Source organism: Nomascus leucogenys, chromosome 20 (genome assembly GCF_006542625.1).
Source record: "Nomascus leucogenys isolate Asia chromosome 20, Asia_NLE_v1, whole genome shotgun sequence".
NCBI lineage: Eukaryota > Metazoa > Chordata > Mammalia > Primates > Hylobatidae > Nomascus > Nomascus leucogenys.
This window is the reverse complement of record NC_044400.1, coordinates 29,946,745-29,968,070: the sequence shown is the minus strand read 5'-3', so window position 1 is coordinate 29,968,070 and position 21,326 is coordinate 29,946,745. Positions and strand designations below refer to the sequence as shown.

The 21,326-nt window shown below is 39.0% G+C and overlaps 1 protein-coding gene across 1 annotated transcript in view; it reads right to left on the bottom strand.

Moving 5' to 3' along the window:
• Positions 1–21,326, bottom strand: part of CNTNAP5 (contactin associated protein like 5) — an 885,765-nt gene that overhangs the window by 656,861 nt on the left and 207,578 nt on the right. The window contains exon 3 of the mRNA XM_030800870.1: positions 12,804–12,997. Coding sequence (XP_030656730.1) covers positions 12,804–12,997 — 194 coding nt within the window. The remainder of the gene's footprint in view (positions 1–12,803; positions 12,998–21,326) is intronic.

The following is a 21,326-nucleotide window of genomic DNA, read 5'->3' as shown; positions in this document are numbered from 1 at the left end:
CTAAAAATTTTATTTTTTAATTGAGATGGAGTCTCATTATGTTGCACAGGTTGGTTGTAAACTCCTGGGCTTAAGCAATCCTTCTACCTCAGCCTTCAGAGTAGCTGAGATTACAGGTGCATGCCACCACACCTGGCTGCTTATTCCTATTCTCTTCTAGTTACAAAATCTGTTACTTTCCTGACCTCTCCTTGCTAACCTGCATTCTTTCTTTAGGACTTTCTCCCACAGCTTTGTACAAACTCTGCTGCTATTTGAGCTTTCACGTAACAATATGTTTGCTTATATGGGAACCCTTGTTAGATAATATCTTATCTAGTGGAAGGAGGTTAAGGAATCTGTGTCTGCGGTAGGACAAGTTGCAAAACAATTGCACGCTTCTGGAAATTAGTCAAAAGTCAGTATTCTGACTCACCCATTTTGAATGGCTAGGCAGCCCATTCTGAAATGAATGTGCAATGGCTCTGCTGTTACCTAGTGTTGCAAGAAGAGATGTTGACAAATGGTTCCTGAGATTCTGGGCCTCCATCAAGTTACTCCATACAGCACCCCATCATCAACCAAGTCCCCAGCTTTTATTTTAAAGTCATGCTCAAATGATTTTACTGGGAACTGACTTAAACAAAATGCCAGTGGCTTAAAATCTGGTCATTGTTAAATTTCTGGCTCTCCTGGTGGTTTACCTTGTTTCCAGATCCACTTACATTTTCTGTCATGTTACTTAGTAACCCATGTCTACCCACAAGCATGGCAGATGCTTCATCTATCCTGGGAGCACGTTTAGCAGCATCACCCAACAGGAGAAAGGCTGGACTGTGCAGGAGTCACAAAAGGGAGACTGCCCCCCTTACCAGCAGAACCAACAGACACTGGCATGCCATGGTCTCTGGAATTTGCAAATGCCTCAGGCCTAAGAAAATACATCTGGGGGCAGGAGCAGGGATATTTTGAAGATACATTTACATTTGAGGGAATATTTTCTTACATTTGAGGGAAGAAATGTGTCTTTTGGGATTCTGATAAAGTTTTGGTCAGCATTCAAGTTTTCTTTAGGTAAGGATTTAAATATTTCTAACTTGAGTACTTTTTATATGTCAGGGACATTGGGAGTCTATGTAGATTGCCTCAGTGAATTCTTATACCGCTCTAGTGTAGGTTTTATAAAAATTTTACAGATGTGAACTCTAAGGCTTAGGATATAAAATGCTGCCCAGGGTGATACCATTAGTAAGTAGCAGGGATTCAAACTCAGATTTGCCTAAATCCAAAGTTCATGCTCCAAATCCGTTCATAAAGGAGAATTTTATTAAATACACTTGAATTAAGAGAGACTCAAATGAAACAATATAATCCTGATCTAGTTTGACTTAAAAATCCCCCTTCCCCATCATCTTCTTATCTAAATCCATGGAGTACAGTTACGGGTTACTGCCAGCAGCACTGTGTCTACTGTTGAATAAACAAAGGTACTTGTAACTGGAAAAAAAAAACAATTTGGAGTCTACTATCCTGATTAGTATCCAGTCCACCAACCACTCTGATAAGTAGTGCCCAATTATTTCTAAAATACGTTATTTTCTTTGGCTTCTTTGTTCTTGTTTAAATAAGGAAATCACACAAGTCATTGAACCACAGAACAATACTCTCAGCAAATCCTTAATCTGTCCATTTATCTGAGGTCCTGCTGATTAGGGAAAGCAACAAATTATAATTGTCTTGAAGAATTGCAATTGTTGCTTTTTAAAGTAAGGCAGCTGGCATACCTGCCAAAGAGGTAGTGGAACAAAAATCTTCTAAATCCTCTATTTACTACAGGAAGGTAAAAAGTTTGAATAACCAAAATTTATAGATAAGAAGAAATCAAGATGAAACAAGCTGAGAATTAAAGATATATATGTATAGGCCCATATATTTACACCACACATATATTTATTTAAACTTATTTAAATATATATACAAAAGTATATATGGTAATTCCTTAGCGTCTTTTACAAGTTCTTGGAAATTGAGACTTTAAACAAAACAATGTACAATGAGTCCTCAAATAACATTGTTTTCTTCAATATCTTTTCATTATAACAGTAATGAGAAAAAAATTGATTTTCTTACCCATCATTTTGCTTAAAGTCACAGTTTCCAGGAACCCATGGATGATGTTAAGTGAGAACTTACTGTATTTAAATCTACAAATATAAGTACATATAATTTAAGTCTATAAATACATATATATTTTATGTACTATCATATGTGTGTGTATGTATGTACACATACAGATGTATATGTTTAAAGTATCAACTTTAGCTTAAATAATAAGATCAACTTCTACAAACATCAGTCTTTATTCATATCTTTACATTTACATTTAAATAAGTCCATGTGTATGGTTTCAATTCTCAAAAATAAGTAAGTTTATGAGATATTCTTATTGATTTTGCAAACTTGAATACCTCAAATTCTTTTATAATTATGCAGTTACTTTTGAAGTCTTTTAACAATGTTATAAAAAGAAAGATTTTGCATTTCCTACATGATAATTTGACTTTCCATTACACAAAATTGACAAAGCCATTCATTGAGTTGCCATTTAATTGTTTCAGAAATTATTCAATAAATGACAAATGTATTTCAAGAAGAGAACTCAAACACATTACATGGAATGAGGGGGGAGTGTATGAAGGACTCATTACCAACAGATTAGAGTCCCCACCAAAGAAAAAAAACAAGACTCAAGGGCTTTTTGAGCTGCCACCTCTCGCCAGAGATGTCTCAGAAAAAAGATGGCCTGGACTCTGCTGGGCAGGGTCGTCAGTCATCACTCATGAATCAGGGACATGAACTAACCTATGCACACCTACGCCAGCGATGCAGCTTTGGCATTTCTGGGTATGAGGGGTGCAGGAGCAGCAAGCTTGATGCAAGGGGACTTAGGAACGGGCCTCTAAGCAAAGCTTCTCTGGCAAGCACAGGATCTTCCCTTAAATTATGTGTTTATTAAGGGGTTTAGGATGCCCCTCCCAAGCTGTGGCTTGGTTCTTCTTCTATACACACACATACATTCTTAAATTCTCACATATTTATAGCCCTCACATATAAACACAGTGTCTGAAACACAACATAAGCCTTTGCAGAAATATGCACTAGATAGGGAAGGCCTGTAGGATGCCCAGGCATGAAAGTGTCCACTCCTCAGAGGAACATGGCTTTGGGTCACAGTCATTTGCACCTGCACTGCATTTTCCTTTCTCTCATCTACATGCAGAGTGCTTCATGTTCAAGGGAGGTGCCGCACCCAGTCAGCTGAGCTGTTTACACATAGTGGGCTAGCTTGCTCATGCTTACGTGCTGCATCTTCTGTTCATCAGTTCTTTCTACTCTGTTTTACAGTCCATTTGTGGAACTCTAGCTCTCAGTTATTGTTTCATAAATAGAGACAGGTAGGACAAAAATGTGGCTGAATCATTGCAAAATCAAAATATTTTCTGGGAGAAAAAAAATCATAGCACTTCTTCTACTAACAAGTCACAAACTTCTTGCTCTCATCTATATGCCCATCTGTGCATATTCCTCCATTTTGTACCTGTCCATGCATTCTTCTTACCTCTGACAGGAAATTTCTACATTCTACTCTTGAATCCTCCTTAATTTAGTACCTGCAGAATGTGCCTAACAGATGCTTGATACCCTAAATTACAGTCAGATAAGACAGGATGTTAGGGGTCCGTGATTCTTTGGGGAGATTTTTGCAAGTACGTCTTCCTTCCTACCAAAGGAAAAAAAAAAAAAAAGCACCCACAGCGTTCAAGTTGAAATAACTCCAGTTCAATTTTTATGACTCCTTCTCTGTACTTCCAATACTTCTCTGTACTTCCAATACTCCCTTCCTACAAAACGAAAAAAAAATCACCCACGGTATTCAAGGTTAAATAACCCCAGCCCAATTTTTATGAGTCCTTCTCTGTACTTCCAATACTTAGGGGGGAAAAAAAACAGTTTCTTTTTCCTATGAGCTCCTGAATTAACTTCCCAAAAATTCTTGAGTCACTAAATTAGAGAATTATTTTCAAGGCAAGTCTAGGGTGTTAGACAAACTTAGGGGCATCATTCAGCTTCTCTCTCTGATTCCAAGAGCAGCCACAGCAGCAGAAGTGCCCTTTGGTTAGAAGGCAGTAGGAAATGTGCCTCTCATATGAACAATTGCAATTGGTCAGAGACGTGAAACACAAGAGCAACTCCTGCTCACACTTATTTTGTTTGCACTCTCTATTTTTATTAGCCTCACATGATCAGTGAATAAAATTAGTTACCTTCATTTGCAATTAACATTAAGGCCCACAAAACTGGAAACCGTACTTAAGAGTAGTAGAAACTTGTGGTTACTATATTATGCTTTCCTTCTTAATGTTGATTGTTATCATTGCAATAATAAATTCAATGAAGCCTGCTTTTTTTTTTTTTTCAACTTAAAATACTTGAGACATTCTTGGCTTTGTTGATGTCCCTGCCAAGCCTGGAATATTTCCATTTGGCTAGAGCCAGGTAGACACCTGGAGCCTGGAAATTTGACCTAGAGTCCTTTTCTTTAGGCATCAGTAACTCCCCCAGGCTCCTCCTCCAGCTCCTCCGTATGCTGCCAGGACTCTGTGCGAATTGTCCTTAATGAGCCTGCTTGGGTAAACTGTCTTCACCTGTAACCACAAGATCTTATTTTTCCCACTGAGTATTTAGTTTATTAAGTGAGAGAAAGACTGACTTACTGTTTGCTTTTCCTTTTGTATACAAAGCTCAAAAGAAAGCAGACCCTGAGAGCCAGTGTCCTCTGGGCCTCTCCCCCAGGTGCATCACATACACCTACCTTTCATGGCAATGACATCCCTTATTGTTGATAATGCTATGTAAAGATCCTTGTATGGTTCAGTCCATTTAAAGTTTATGCACTGTTGCTCAAAGTGAGGTCCCCAACCAGGAGCACCAACAGCACCTGAGATTTCATTATAAAAGTAAATTCTCAGTCCTACCCTAGGCCTACTGAATACTTTCTGCAGGCGGAGCCCAGCAGGCCTTGCCTTGACACGTCCTGTGGGACATTTTGAAGCATGCTCATTTTTGAGAATCTCTCCTTTATGGATAGTATGAGGTGACTACCCTCATTACATCCACTTTACAGAGGAAAAACTGAGTGCTTTAGGGTTTTAGTCATTTATCATAGTCACAGAATCCATGTCAGACTTCAAAGCTGAGATAATCTATGTAAGAAAACAACAACAAAGAAACACACACACGTGCAAAAGAATTCATCCATGTTAGCTAAACATTAAATAAATAATGATTAGTTTAAAAATCTCTTCCACGCAGTCATTACACCTAGCTAGCATCATTGACTATATTTACATTTTAAAAATCCCAATACTTTGCTGGATGTTAAAGTTGAGATATTAGCTCTTGTCGATGAAAAGAGTCAAATTCTGTAAAATATTTTAACAGGTTGTTCGGAGCCAAATATGAGTGATTGTGGCCAATGACACAGCCCTCAGGAGGTCCTGAGAACACGTGCCCAAGGTGGTCAGGTGCAGCTTGGTTTTATATATTCTAGGAAGGCATGAGACGTCAATCAAATACATTTAAGAAATACATTGGTTTGGTTCATAAAGGCGGGACAACCCAAAGCAGAGGGGGGCTTCCAGGCTATAGGTAAATTTAAACACTTTCTGGTTGACAATTAGTTGAGTTTATCTGAAGTCCTGGGATTAATGGAAAGGAATGTTCAGGTTAAGCTAAAGGATTGTGGAGACCAAGTTGTGCAGAGGAAGTTCTCAGATAGCAGACTTCAGAGAGTGCAGGTTGTAAAGTATTTCTTATCAGACATAAAAGGGTGCCTGGCTCTTAGTTGATTATATTCTGGATCTGGGAAGGAAGGAAAACAAAGGGGAAAGGAGATTCTCTATAGAATGTGGATTTTCCCCACAAGAGACTGCAGAGTAATTTCAAGGTACGGCAAGGAAATATATTTTGGGTTAAAACATTTTTATTTTCTTCCTTGTTATGCCAGAGTCAGATTGGAAAGTAAGTCATGATATACAGGGTCAAATAAAACCCATCTGAGAAGAATTGACAGTTTGTAGAGCATGACTCCGCAGACCCCTTAGGTAGGAATTTGGGCAAGATAAAAAATCAAAGCTTAGGTTTTGGAGACACTCACTTTAGATTAAGAGGAATCCGAGTGAGGACTAACAGGCTTATACACATTGAAAATACAATTATAAGTTGAGATTGCTGGGAATCATTAAGCACCTTAACAATAAGATTAATTTAATAGCAGTGGATTTAGGAGAATTAGTTTTAAGCAGATCATCCTCCTTATTTTGATATCAGCTGTTGGATCCTATCCCACTACACATGCAACCAGTTTGTAGGGGACTGCAAACATCTGGTCTCCCCTAGAACGTGTCCATATGAATATTAATCCTGAAGACTACACATTGACTCCCTGCCTGTGCGATGTGTTTAAATGCCACATGTGTAAATGTGTGAGTGCATTTACTCCTTAAAGAGGTTAGGCCCCATGTTGGGAAATTCTCTGAAACATTTCAGCAAATTCTAGTGTTAAGAAGAGAAAACACATGGGCATCCGTGAGGAACTTTCATGGGCTAAATGTGGAGCCAGAGGGCTGGAGGGAGCCTGCTGAAGCTGGGGTAAAGACCAGCTGTTGCTTTCACAATGCTGATTGGCCAGTTGTTCCCTGTTTCCTTTTCTGCAGGGCTCTATCCAGTGACAAGATCATCTAAAATCAGCAAAAGAGCTTAGGACAGAACCACTGGGATGATTCAAGGGGAATGATGAACTTTAAGATCATTTAGTTGACTATTCTAAGCTGGCTTCATAGTGAAGCCCAGGCTTTATCTCTATGTATTTCGCATTGCAACCCACAGGGTAAGCCAAGAACCAGTGTCTGAGCAAGGAAATGTGGAGGAATGGATGCAATGGGCCTGGATGATTCTAGATATACCCCTGCCCTGGGTAGGGAGAAAGACCCGCTACAGAGATGTTAAGGGACATTTTCAAGGTCATGCAAGCAACCAGTGGTGCAACTGTAATCAGATCGTAATCAAAAGCCTCTGTATTTCCCTCTATACTTTATTTCTATTAGTCTGTGACATTGTAATAACTTGCTTTTGCATTGGTGGTCTCCATTAAATCAGCAGCAAGATTCTGGGCATGCTAAGTTCTTAATTGAGCTTTTAATAATTGCCAAAACTGAAATTAATATCTATATTAAAAGCTTATTAGTACATGTGCATGAGAAACAAAGGAGAGAATCATTTAAAAAATCCTGACAAATATATTTGAGACCATGTTCCTACATGTAGTCTTTATTATTTAATAAAAAATTAAAACAGAGAAGTGTTAACAAACTTTGTTACAATGGCTAATAAATAATAATGTATTAGCTTAAAAAGATACGAGGATGCTCTTAGTCTACAGTATCTATCCAGTCTCTCTCTTCAAATTCGTTTTCTGTCACGAACCAGGTACATCTTATATCTAATTTATTAATTCTTTGTGTCCTTAATACATCTTCCTTTAAGATTTTGCTTATAGCATTTCTCCTGCTATGAATGCACCTCACTTTCACCATTTTCACTTCCCATTTTTACCATTTTCTGTTCCCATTTTTATGTACATTTATTAAATTTTTGTTAGACATGCAGTACTCTGTAGTTGCTGACAAACCGACATAACTTAAACATAGTCTCTTCTGGTTCAAGTAGTCTAAGCCCCTCACATTCATATATTGCCAGGAACACCCTCTCTGACAAGCTTTGTGTATGTGAACTTCTGCCGTGCTACCACATACACATATACTATGTTGCATGCCATTGATTTGTCTCCTTAATGGTTCTGCACACCCAGAGATGGGAAAAACCACAGCTTAAGCCTCTTTGTAAGCCTAGCACCTTGCACAGTGCTTGGCAGATAATGAGAGCTTAAAATATATATGTTGATGGTGATGAGATTCTCACTCTCAAATTGTTTTCTGAAATTGGTAGGCTTAAAATACTATATCAAACAGTTATCAATACTCAGGATGTTCTAGGCGCAACTGGCAGAATAAATGTGTATAAATCATGAAGATCAGACAGCATCTCCCAGAGAATTTGGAAGTCACTCAAGGATGAAATCGGGGAACTGATGACCAAAATGTATAATCCATTGCTTGAATTGACCTCTGTGTGAGAAAACCGCCAGGTAACAAATGCAAGTCCTTCATGTTAAGACAGATTCCAGAAAGTTACAGGAAATCACAGACCATCAGAGTGCACAGGCCAAAAGCATCTATAATAAAGGACTATATGGCTGTCTGTTTGGGGAGAGGCAACATAATTTTAATAAGAGAAAACTGCAAATTGAATATTAATAAAATATAGAACATTCACAGGAGATGATAGGGTAGAGAAGGGGATTGACAAGAGCCATGAGATGAGTAGCTGAGGATGTGGGGACATTGAATTAGGGCAGAAAAGCCTCACTGACAGTGTGGGAATTGTGCTTATGAAGGAAAGGGCTCAACATAGTGGTTATGCATGGATATAACATGGACATTACGTGTTTCTTCTGGCATATCTTTCAAAAGGACTGCTAACAGGACCTGGTCTGAGTGGACTTAATTAAGAGATTCCTTTGTTCCAAACAAGTTTACCCACTTTACCAAGCATTGGCTCACATTGCTGCCCAGAGGTGGAATTTTAATATTTGTAATGATTCGGCATGTCTACACACCAGTCAGGAAAAGGTTTTGGAGCTGCTAAGATTCTGAACATTGTTGCAGGGTTTGTCCCTGACACACCTTCATGCCTGATTATTTAGTGAAGCGAGGGACTCTGGCTTGTGCATAAATCATGGTGCATCACTAAGTGGCTGTTTGGTGGCCTCATCCATGAGCATTCCATTCAGTGCCAGATCAGAAACTCTCCGAACTGGATTTTCAGGGCATGAAAAATTGCTACCGTACATTGCAAAGGTATCCTTTTAGGATTATTTTTCTGAAGCAAACCTTGTGAAATGTAATAAATCTCTTTAGTACTGGTGAATGGATTGTCCCATCCTCAGGATGTGCTATATATTGTTTGGTAAATCAATTTTAAAGAGCACTACAAATTATATATTATCTAAAATGTGAGGATCCGCAGAAGACCTGGTGAACATAAGCATTAAAGAGCTTCTCTGCTTCATTAGCCAGGTGCAGTGGCTCAAGCCTGTAAACCTTAGGTCGTGGCGGGAGGATGACTTGGGCCTACGAGTTGGAGACCAGCCTGGGCAACACAGTGAGAACCCATCTCTAAGAAAAAAGTTTTAAAAATTTCAAAAGAATTAGCTGGATGTGGTGGTGCATGCCTGTAGTCCCAGCTACTTTGAAGGCTGAAGTGGGAGGATTACTTGAGCCCAGGACATCAAAACTACAGTCAGCTATGATAGTGCCACTGCACTCCAGCCTGGGTGACAGAGTAAGACCCTTTCTCTAAATATATATATATATTTGTGTGTATATATATATTTGTGTATATATATACACACACAATCACAAACTCACACATATATATATACACACATACATATATATATACTTACACACACACACACACACATATTCTCTATTTTCTTGATAAACCACCTTTAAGCAAGTACTTGATGTTTTAGGCATTGACTTTTTTCTGAAAGTTAAACAAAACAATTTAGACAGTTTTGCAAAACGTTTTGTTTGACTATTGTTCTTGTCTTAGCTATAAGGCTTAGTTTTGGTGAATCCAGAGTCTTACTTCTAATTTAAAATTAAAAATAAAAAGTAAAAAGAAAAGGTCTCAAGATAATCTCTTTAATCCAGCAGCGTAATCTGATGAAAGCACCAATAAATATTAGTTAGCCACAAGGCAAATTTCACAGATTTCTGTGAAGTGTTTGTAAAATGCCCTGAAAGCCTAGAGGGTTTTAGAGACTCCAAGCACTATTTACAACATATACAAATACAAATAGGTATTATTGGTATCTTCACACTTTTATATTTAGCAACATGTGAATTAAACGATAGGGCTTAATATTATTCTTAAAGACTTGGCTTGACAAAGTTAACATTTGAGGTGAGAAAAGTAAATCAATTTTGTGAAAATAAAAAAATAAAAAAAAAATCAGTGTACTAAAAGAGAAACAGAAACTACAGTTTTGCGATCAACTATATTTAGGAATAAATCTTAGTTGTGAAATATTTTGCCACCAGTTTCTGGTTGTGTGAGCTTGGATTGGGCTCTGTGAGCCTCAAGCCTCTTGTTCCTGGAGATGTTAACGTTGAATCACCACTTTATAGAATGACAATTTAATATACATAAAGAATTACATTTGCTTACATATCATGTGTAATAGGTGTTTAGTAACTGTTAGTTATCCCAGTATTAATTTAGGGGACACCTATTTTTCCAGGGTTGAGCCTAGTTACCGTACATGACCTATCATGGTATTCCTGCCTAACGCCACTCTATTTTACTCTTTAAATTGGAAGTTGTAATGGTCCCTCCTCAAATCACTTCTCCTCCCTGTATTTACTTAGTGAAAGGCTGCTCCTGAAGCTGCCTCTCTCCCAATTGCCCTGCAGCCGCCGCAAGCATCTCTGGAGAGCTGTTGCTGGAATTTCCTGCCTCACTGTACATGGAAGACCCTGCCTTTCCTTCTCTGCCCATCCAGCAACTTCTACCTGCCCTACCATGTCAAGGCTGTTTAGAATGCAAGGTAGGGGATGGGGAAAGTCTCTTGCCCCCACCCTTCAATTCAGGGAGCCCTAGTAATTCTGCAGTTCTCTTAATAATCACCCCAAAATAAGTTCCTGCCATGTGTCTAGTGATACTGGGCACAGGGGCTAAATGGACATATAAAGAGATCCCCACCTTTGAGGAGCTTGGAATAATTTAGAAACACAGGTAAATTGACAAGGGTAAGGAAGTGAAAGAGTCCTTGTGACCCCTGCTCATGAGCCCAGAGGAATTGTCATTCCTTGAAATATATCCCAACCCAGGGGCTAAGCTGAAAGTAGATTATTTGGTTCTAAAGAAAATGAAACTCATGATTAAAAAAAATTAGGCACAATAACTCAAAGCTACAACTCAATCTGAAGACAACCAGTCCTGATGACAAGTATCAGAGAAAACAAAAAATCCCACATCGATTTGTCCCTCTAAAGTCAACATAAAAACCTTAAAATTGTTCCTCAAAATGGAAGGTGTGCGTATTTCTTATCTCAAACTAAAAGTCAAATAAAACAAAAACCTGTAATAATTTACGGGGACCTCAAAATTGAGAAAAAATAAAATAGTCCCCAAAAGACAATTTTTTTTCTTTTTCAACTTTTAGGTTCAAGGGGTACATGGGCAGGTTTGTTACATGGGTAAATTGCATGTCCCTGGAGCTTAGTGTACAAATGATTTCATCACCCAGGTTTTGAACACAGTATCAAATAGATTTTGGACTCTCACCCTCCTCCCAACCTCTCCCTTCAAGTAGGCTGTGGTGTCTATTTTCCCCTCTTTGTTTCCATGTATACTCAATGTTTAGACTATTTTTAAAAATGAAGAAAACTTATGCCCTTTATAAATATTATAACCCAATATTACAAGTGACCCAGAATAAAGATGACATTAATACTATTCTCAGGATTCAGTCTGCCATAACTAATCTTAATCCTCAATTTATGACTGTTTTCAATTACAAACCCAAATGATGGGTAGGCAATTAACAAATAACAATGAGTATATGAAGCAGAAGTTATTTCATTTTTATCAGGGAGATGGGGCCAACATGGGAATGTGAATGTGAAGACAACACTAATGTAAAGTATAAATTGGCATTGATTTAAGAGGAGAGAATCTGAGAAGGAAAGAATATGCTATTCATTTCCAAATCTTCACATTTTACACACATTTGGATTAAAAAATGGTGACTTATTTTCTCAACGAAAAATAATATAAACTTACAACTTATTTTATTTAGTGCCTGAGGTTCTGAAGCTACCTCCAGGTGACTTTTGCTATCTGCTTCACCTCCACCTTTTCCTCCATTAATAATTTGCTGACAGCCTTTCACCCACACAGTGAGGTCAAGAGTGTGGGGCTGGGACTGGGGAGGAAAGTTCTGTTTTGTAACTTGGAGTAAACTGTCCTTCACTCTGAAGCTGAGCATGGTTTCCAATAACAGAATAATTCTAAATTTTCTATTTGTTTTGTAGTTTTAGTTTTCAATTATTTGTGAATCTGCAATAGAAGCTACTTAGTGGCTTTAAAGTCAGACCAGACTTTAAAGATTCCCAAGTCACAATTCACATATTGGGCAACGTTGATCAAATGATGTAACTGAGCTAGCTGTGTTGTTACAAAATATGTGAAGTGCCTGGAATATAATAAACTAATAAATAAGACAATAAATATTCAGTAAATTAGTATAATCACATTAATAATCATACTTTGTTGGTACATTTATCTGTTTTTTAATTAATTTTATAGATGAAGAAAGTGAGGCTCAGTCAGTGAATTACCCAGTTTACTACAAAAAGGGGAACATACTAAACTATTTGCGACAGACATCCTAATTTTCCTAGGAAAGAGAACCATGCTGGGCATCGGCCTTACAAATTGTCTAATTATTTCTAATGGGCACTCACCAGTTATTAAACTACCAACAATCCGGATATTGGAAAATGACGGAAATATACTCTGGTTGCCATTAGCACATCTCAGTTTTATTCATTGAAAGGAAAAAGATGTCCTACCCAGATGCTGTCTTCTTGTTTGTACTGTTTCCAGTTGCGTCCCGTGTCACTGAACATCAGGCTGTAACTCGTCACCCAGTCAGAGCTTCCGTATCTTCCCTGCGTGGCCACTGCTGTAATCTCTACTCTGTTTCCCAGGTCCATCTGGAGCCACTGCTGAGCATTGGAATCTGCTGGGGACCAACCGCCAGCTCCTGGAACAGGATCAGAGAGAGAGAGAGAGTTGTAGTAATGTCTCACATAGCTACAATTTTCAGCTATCAAAGGGAAATGAAACAGTGTTCAACTAAGATGACTCTACCCTCAAATGGACCCTACTCTTCCCTGCCTCTGTACTTAACCCCCTGATACTTCCCATTCTCCACCTCCATCAAAATCTCTCTCATGGTTTAAGACTCATGTCAAAAGCTGTATCTTCCATGCTTCCATCCATATTTCCTTAGTCATTATGACTTCTATCTTACAAACTCCTAGTGACATTTGTTTTATTTATTTCTCTTCTTATGACTTCAGCCTTTGATTGCAGATATATATGAACTAGACTTACATGCACGCTCTCTCTCTCTCTGACTAATATATCGTTCCTTCTTTTCTTCCTTCTCTTCCTCGTTTTAGTGTTCTTTCATTACCTTCTCTCTCCTCTGTCTCTGAATATTTACTATGAACCTATCATGGGCAAGATATTATGCTGCAGATACAAAGATGAAAGGACACCGACTGTGCCTTTGAAGAGTATCATTCATTTATTCGACAGATGTTTGTTGAGCACCAGGAGTATGCTGGGTGCTGAAGAGAGAGAGAGAGGCTGACAAAAAATATAAAGTGATGTGAAAGAAACCATCACAAGAGGTAAACAGCAGGTACACAGAGCACAGAATGCCACAGGAGCTGATCAGAGAGGCCTTCTAGAGATAGCAATAGTAGAGGTGAAACCTGAGGCAAGTGCAGCCATATCCTAGGAGAAAAGGTGGAAAGTTCGATGGAGATTAGCCAGGGAAGAGGGAACAACATACACAAAATCTCAGAGGCATGACAGAGTCTGTAGCATTCTTGAATCCTCGTGTGATTCAGTATACCTGACATGCAGGGGCATTCTGACACACATAACAAAAACTGTTTTGGCCCGGAAATTTTGTATTTATCACATCTGAGGTTTGCAGAAGATCAATATGAGTTCTCTCTTAGTTGAAAGACTTGTAGCCTAAATTTTCTGTTTTTATTTCACATAGGAATAAAAAAGACAATATTCACTTCTACTGTTCCCAAGTTTCACAAATCTCCTGAAGCCCATGTGGGAGCTATTACAGACTGTATTATGCCATGGATAGAGATAGCATAGAAGCAACTCAGGACACCAAGTAGGGAGAGGTAATTGAAGTTTTCATTTAGAGGAGTTAATCAATAACCTTTTTCTTTCAATCTATGTCATTGAAAATCATTTTAGCAATGTTTCAGTCTACTTTCTCGCCACCTTGGAAGAAGTCATTTGGACATCTCCTTGGTAACTGAGAGCTTTCCAGAACCCCAGCTCCTCCTGCAGAGTCTCTCATAGTACAGGACTGCAATGCAGACAGAGTGATAGAGGGCATAAAGCCAATCCTGTTCTGTCTTTAAGGATGGAAAAATAGAGGACTTAAAGGCACATCTTACAAATTGTGGTAGATTTTCCTCAGTAAGCAGCTAGCCCTTAGCAGATTTTGTTTGAGAAAAGTTTTGTTTGTTTTTTTCTTTTTTTTTCTCACCATTCCTGAGAAGATTCAAATGCAGGAAAGAAGGGGAAGGGAATGTGCTCAACATCTATTGTGGAATGTATTTTTTAAGTGTTTTTTATGAATACAGTGGCAGTTACAGCAGATAGTCACTAATATCCATTCTCTCTTCCTTCTGTGGTAATAGAATTGCAGTGAGTGCATGGCTTAATGGCAGTTTTCAGCTTTCCATACTTTCATGGTTATGGCCATGTGGTCAAGTTCTCTCCAATAAGAATGTGGGTGGGAATAATTTGTGCCACTTCCAGGCTAGCGTGCTCCTTTTCCACTTCCTTTCCTTTTCCACCACTGATGGATGCAGCTGACAACAAGATCTAGATGATGGCAGGATCACAGTATAGAAAGATCACATGAAGGAAAGTACTTGCCTACTTGAACACATTCACCTAGTAGACGAATGAGAGCTAAACGCCTATTGTGTTTAAGTCATTGTGCATTGGACTCTATTTGACACTGCAATTTTGCCTACTTGAATAAATATACAATATCCTTTTAAGTAAATAGCATTATCTCCATCATAAAGTTGAGGAAACTGAAATCCAGCAAGTTTAGAAAATTTGGCACCCAGGATTAAAACATAGGGTAAATCCAGCTCTTTGTAATTATTCTTCAACAGGAAAAAAAAAACAGTTTATAAAACTCCAGAAAATTAGTAAGGAGGAAAATCACTGGAAGTGGGTATTTGAGCAGAGATTCTGAGATGCCAGATCTAGGAGTACATTTTTATCATTCAACTCTGTCTTCCTCAACATATTCACAATTCCCATTCCCCTCTGCCTTTCTCTAGCTTCTCAAAATTGACAGAGAGGCTTATAGAGAGGGAGGTTTTACATTTCAAAATATCCAAAATTATTCTAAACATATTCTTTATTTCTATTCAATGTCTTCTGCTGCCCAGTTCATGAGGCTGCATTCTTTCTCAGTAAAAAAAAAAAAAAAAAGTTGTTGAAATGGTCTTCTCTCAGCAATATTAAAACATGATAGAAAATAAATGTATATGGCGATTTTGTCTGTGGTGAATGTATGAGTGATTTTATACTTTTCTGATTTTTGCATATAACATAGTTTCCATTATCGACATTTTATTCTTTTATAGGCTGAGAATTTTATTACTCATATGTGATTTATTGCATAAAGAATATGTACAGCAATTTGGGAGCTGATGGTATAATATAGGACTTTTGCTGTTTCTGTGATCATCATTTTTAAAATGAAAATTCTTAAGCCTTAACTATTTCTCTTTTACCCTCAATAGCTCACAACTAGACTTCCTCATCATGCTTTAAAGATTTTCCTTCATCTATTCTAATTAGCGTATGATAAGAACTTATATGAAGAATGGAAACAAGGAAATAAATTGACAAGAAATTTTGCCTTGCAAAGAATAAAATAACAAAAGACTGATCAAAGCTAAACCAAACCAAGACAAACCAAAACAAAAAATAGAGAATGATTTAGCATTAAAGTTTCTGCAAATTTGTCTAAAGAAAATCATAGCTCCCTTTTTCCCCACAGTAAAAAAACTTGGCTTATTAATCTCCCCCAAATTAACCAAAATGGAATAGCTGTTGTTAGCATTCGTCAACACATCATGTTAAAAATTTTCTGAGCCCAAGAGCTTCAGCCAAAGCTCTTAAAATGGAGGGATGCTATCTGGGTGATAATTGCCCAGGACTCTTTCCTGCTGTTGAAGATGCTCCCCGCATTACAGCTAATAGGGAAGACACCCAGGGTTGCCATGGTTGCTATGGCAAACATTTTGTTCTTTCCACCAAACAATAAATGTGTTTTCACAAATGTTGAAAGTAGCATGAAGAAACTATTTGTAGTCGCTATAAAAACGCACTGCACCCACACTAGCTTCTTGTTTCTGAATTATTCTCTAAATTGGGGGTATAACATACATACAAATAAGTGCATTTGGCAAGTTGAAGGCGTTAACTAAGGCAATGCTGTCTGTAATTTTGGCTGATGTATCAATGGCTATTAACTACAAAAATTCCTATAAACTCTGCAGTTTACATTTAAAGGATAATTAAAGAAGTTTACATTTAAAGGGAAAACTTGCATTTAAACAAAAAATAATCTCACCTTAGAGAACATCTGGAATTGTTCAAATGTTTGACAAACAAAAGATCCAAAATGATTTGGAGGCTATGTCTTAGTTATTTCTAGCATACTCCTAGCCTCATACTCCACAAACTGTATTATTTGACTTTGGAGGAATAGACGGAATAAAGAGATGCTGTACCAAAAGTCAGGCAATCCGGTTCAAGACCCAGCTCTGTTCCTGATGTCACACTAGATGAGAGATTCTCAAATGAGCTCCATCATGCAAACAGGATAGTTGGTAGCATTTCCAAGATCATAAACTAGGAAGTAGTAATGCAGGAGCTCCAGACCCAGGAAACCTGGATCCAGCACCCATGTCTCCCCTGGGCTACAAGTGGCCTCTCAAGTGCACCAACAAATCCCTCAGGTCCTCGTCCTCCTGCTTCCTCATAAGAGCAATTCTCACTAGAAACATAATTCATCTTGACATTGTTTCCAGTATCTCAGTTGATTCTCATGGAAATCAGCAGTAGCCTTTTTAAAATTTTTTCAAAGCAGCCTCAATGGGCCAAGCAGCTAACCCAGATGTATGGCTAAAGACTGCACTCCAACCCAGTTCAAATTTCAAGTCCCTGCCTGAGGTTTCAATAGGAACCAACATCTTAAGAAAGCAATAATAGACTTGTATGGAGAATTCTAAGCAAGTGTGTGTTTTGTTTTTGTTTGAGACAGAGTCTTGCTCTGTTGCCCAGGCTGGAGTGCAATGGTGTGATCTCGGCTCACTTCAACCTCTGCCTCATGGGTTGACGTGATTATCCCAACTTAGCCTCCCGAGTAGCTGGGATTACAGGCATGTGCCACCACATCCAGCTAATGTTTGTATTTTTAGTAGAGACAGGGTTTCACCATGTTGGCCAGACTGCTCTCGAACTCCTGATCTCAGGTGATCCAACCCCCATTTCAGCCTCCCTGAGTGCTGGGATTACAGGTGTGAGCCACCATGCCCAACTGCAAAGTTTTAAGTAAGAAAACAAAACGAAACAAAACCAGATCTCCTGCCTCCCAGTCACTCCATGCTCACTTCTATATACCAAGACACTTATTGCTAATCCCGCATTCCAAACTGCACACACTTGGGTAGGCTGTAAGCATGAAGCAGAATAACCAGTAGAAAATGCAGAAATTCCTCAGTTTCTACACTTATTTCCACTTCTAACTCAAAAAGGGAAATGAGAAGTGATTGACGTCACACACTGGAAATGGGCACAAAATGGATTATATACCAGTCTCTGCAAAACGATATTTCACAACCTTCTTTCAATAAAAGAGAATACATTTAGTCCACGACCAACTGGAGTTAAAAGTGTCATACACACACATAGCAGCATAGCATTTTCACACCTAATCTGTTTTTTTCTTTCTTTCTTTTTTCTTTTGACAGAGTCTTGCTCCTGTCACCCAGGCTGGAGTGCAATGGCGTGATTTTGGCTCACTGCAACCTCTGCCTCCTGGATTCAAGGGATTCTCCTGCCTCAGCCTCCTGAGAAGCTGGGATTACAGGTGCCCGCCACCACACTCAGCTAATTTTTATATTTTTAGTAGAGACAGGGTTTTATCATGTTGGCCAGGCTGGTCTTGAACTCCTGACCTCCAGGTGATCCACCCGCCTTGGCCTCCCAAAATGCTAGGATTACAGGCATGAGCCACCACGCCTGTCCATACCTAATCTGTTTTAAAAATACAGCCTGACCATTTTTTTTAAAAGCCTAAAATAAACCCTATAGGAAACAAGTTTCCCAGGCAGTTACTTCTCCTGTCTTCCAGAATGCCCTATGAAACTACAAGCATATTCTCACAAATTACTGTGAGGCTAACTTGAATCACTAGCCACATCTTTAATTATTAAATGGTTGATGCTTCTGTAAGTAAAAGTTCTAGATGTTTTAGGGACACAGCTACCTGGTAATGGTAATGAATAACAGAAAGAAGCTTTCCCATAAATACTGAACATTATGCAGTATGTGTAAGAGTAGTAACAACATTCACAGACATACTTGTAGCCCTCAGAAGGGCTTCCTGCTCCTCCCTGCAGAACAGGATCACCCTTGTGTAATATGACCTGTGGCTGGGGAAGAATCTTTGAGGAGGGAAGCTGTTGGCAAGAACCCTGGGCATAATCTTTCTGCTCCTGGGCAGGTGCAAGAAGGCTAAGGTGCTGCAGCCTGGTCCAGGCCACACCTCCTGCACTTCCATTTCCACATTAATTAGGGACTAAGGAGTTAACCAGGGGAAAATAAAGTGGGAACTTGGCTCACGCCTCTAATCCTAGCACTGCGGGAGGTCAAGGCGGGCAGATCATCTGAGGTCAGGAATTCAAGACCAGCGTGGCCAACATGGTGAAACCCCATCTCTACTCAAAATACAAAAAATAACAGGGCATAGTGGTGTGTGCCTGTAATCCCAGCTACTCGGGAGGCTGAGGCAGGAAAATCGCTTGAACCTGGGAAGCAGAGGTTTCAATGAGCCAAGATCATGACACTGCAATCCAGCCTGGGCAACAGAGTGGGACTTCATCACTAAATAAATAAATAAATAAATAAATAAATAAATAAATAAAATTAAGTGGGAACTTGCCAACACACCATGTGGGTTGTAAAAATGATAAACACCTGTAAGAAAATCTGGAATGACCCTGATTGAGACCAGTCTGCGGAAAACAACAAAGGAGCTTTTAAGAGGAGGTTCATGTAAGGGAGGTGTGATTTGGGATAATAATCAGACCTGGTTATTATAGTTGATGGCTGCCTACAGAGTAATGTTTAGGGAGAGTGATTCTGTGTATGACTTAGTTTGGCTTTCCTGGAAGTCAGTTATGAAACAAGGATTTGAATGCAAGTAGTTCATTTGGGAACTGATCCCAGGAAGGTGAGGCAGAGCAGAAAGGAAAGCCCATCTATGGGACGTCACCAGGACATCATCCCTGTGAGTGAGCTTCATCCCAGTGGGATAGGAAGCACCTTAGGGTTATCTCATTTGAGTAAGAGGGAGCTGGGGTTTTTATACACCAACTTGGTCAGGTATTAATTGAGGGCTTCTGGAGAGCAGGGTGGCGTCTAAAGCACAGAGAGAAACACTGAGAGGAGAAGCTTAGCTATTAGGGTTGAAAGTGGTCTTGTTGAGGGTGTTCTCAGGTCTCTATCCAGATCCTCTCTAGCAGGTGAACTCATCCTCCAGCTGTGGGTGCTAGATGACAACTAGAACTATCCCCTTTTCCAGAGATTTGTCCTTGGCCAAAGAGAAGCCTTCTTGCCTGGGAGCTATCACTTCCCATGTCCCCAACTCAGCGAGTGTCAGATTGATACAAAGTTCAAAAGGCCAGTCCCAGTGTCTCAAGGCATGACAGACTTCATAGTGTAGTCTGAGGTCTAGAACGTCTTTGTAGCATCTGAAGGAACCTTGGCTTCAGTGGAGACTATACTCTTGCTAGCTTTCCCCTCTTTCTTACCCTGCTTCCCTCACGCCCTATCTCCAGAGACCACCGCCTCAATAATTACTTCCACAAAAAGTCCTGTCTCTGCTCAGCTTCCAAGATGCCGGCTTTTGGCTGAAATAGTGAAGTCTGAGGCATATAAGCACCAACAGCCTCTGAGACAGTGTGTGCACCTGGCTTCACACTGGTGTGTCTGTCAGTGTCTATAGTGAGAAGGCTGTGTTATTATTTTGAAAGATGCTCAGTACTCAAGACAGTTTTGCTGATGTCCGCTAATAAGTATCTTCCCTTTGGAAAAATGGAGCACCCAAGGCCCTGATGGAGCAAGAAAGGAGGTCTGTCTGCCTGTTTCATAGTTCAGAAGTTATAAAAGAAGTGAGGGGATTTGGCAGGAGGGCAGTCTGGACTGGGAAGAATTGGAGTTCAGTCCCAAGATGGATATCCCATATTCATGACCCCTACAGACCAAGGGCTGATTCATGTGTGCAAAAAAACACCCAGGCATTTTAAAAAACTTGGATGGGAGTGTCATGTATATAAAACTTAAAGGCTTTAAAACTAATTGTTCAATATGGTAGTGAATATTTAAATTTAAGTTTCACTTAAAATAAATTAAAAATTGAATTTCTTAGTCACAGTAGCCACATTTAAATACTCAGTAGCCGTGTGTTGCTAGTGAACACCTTGCATAGCACACTTATACATACTTCCATCCTTCCAGAATTTTCTATCGGCCAGTGCTGCTGTAAAATTTCTCTTATAAAATGAGTAGAGGCTCAGTTCAATTTTAACTTGGCAAATCAATACACTCTAACTCTGCCCATCTGCTGCTCAGGACTAAGAGATTGTTAGTGGATTCTAGTGGATTATGTATACCTGATTTTATATATATACAGAAGATTCAGCAGCAAGGTAAAACACTGTTCCTGTTTTTAAGCATATGGAGAAAAATTACTCTCCCAAGATTATCAAAGGGAAAAGGGAGAACTGGAATCGGAAGTGATTTGAAACTGTAGCTCTCATATTGATGATATTACCACTTACATTTTTTTTTCTCATGAGCAATATACTTTATGCACAGTTGAGCATATTACATTTAACTTAGATTCTTGGAGCAATTTTCTTTTAAAAGACAGTGTCTGGTCGAATTCTGGTGTTTTTGAGTTTAAAAGGTCACTTTCTACCTTCTGACTTTGGACAAGTGATTTCCCT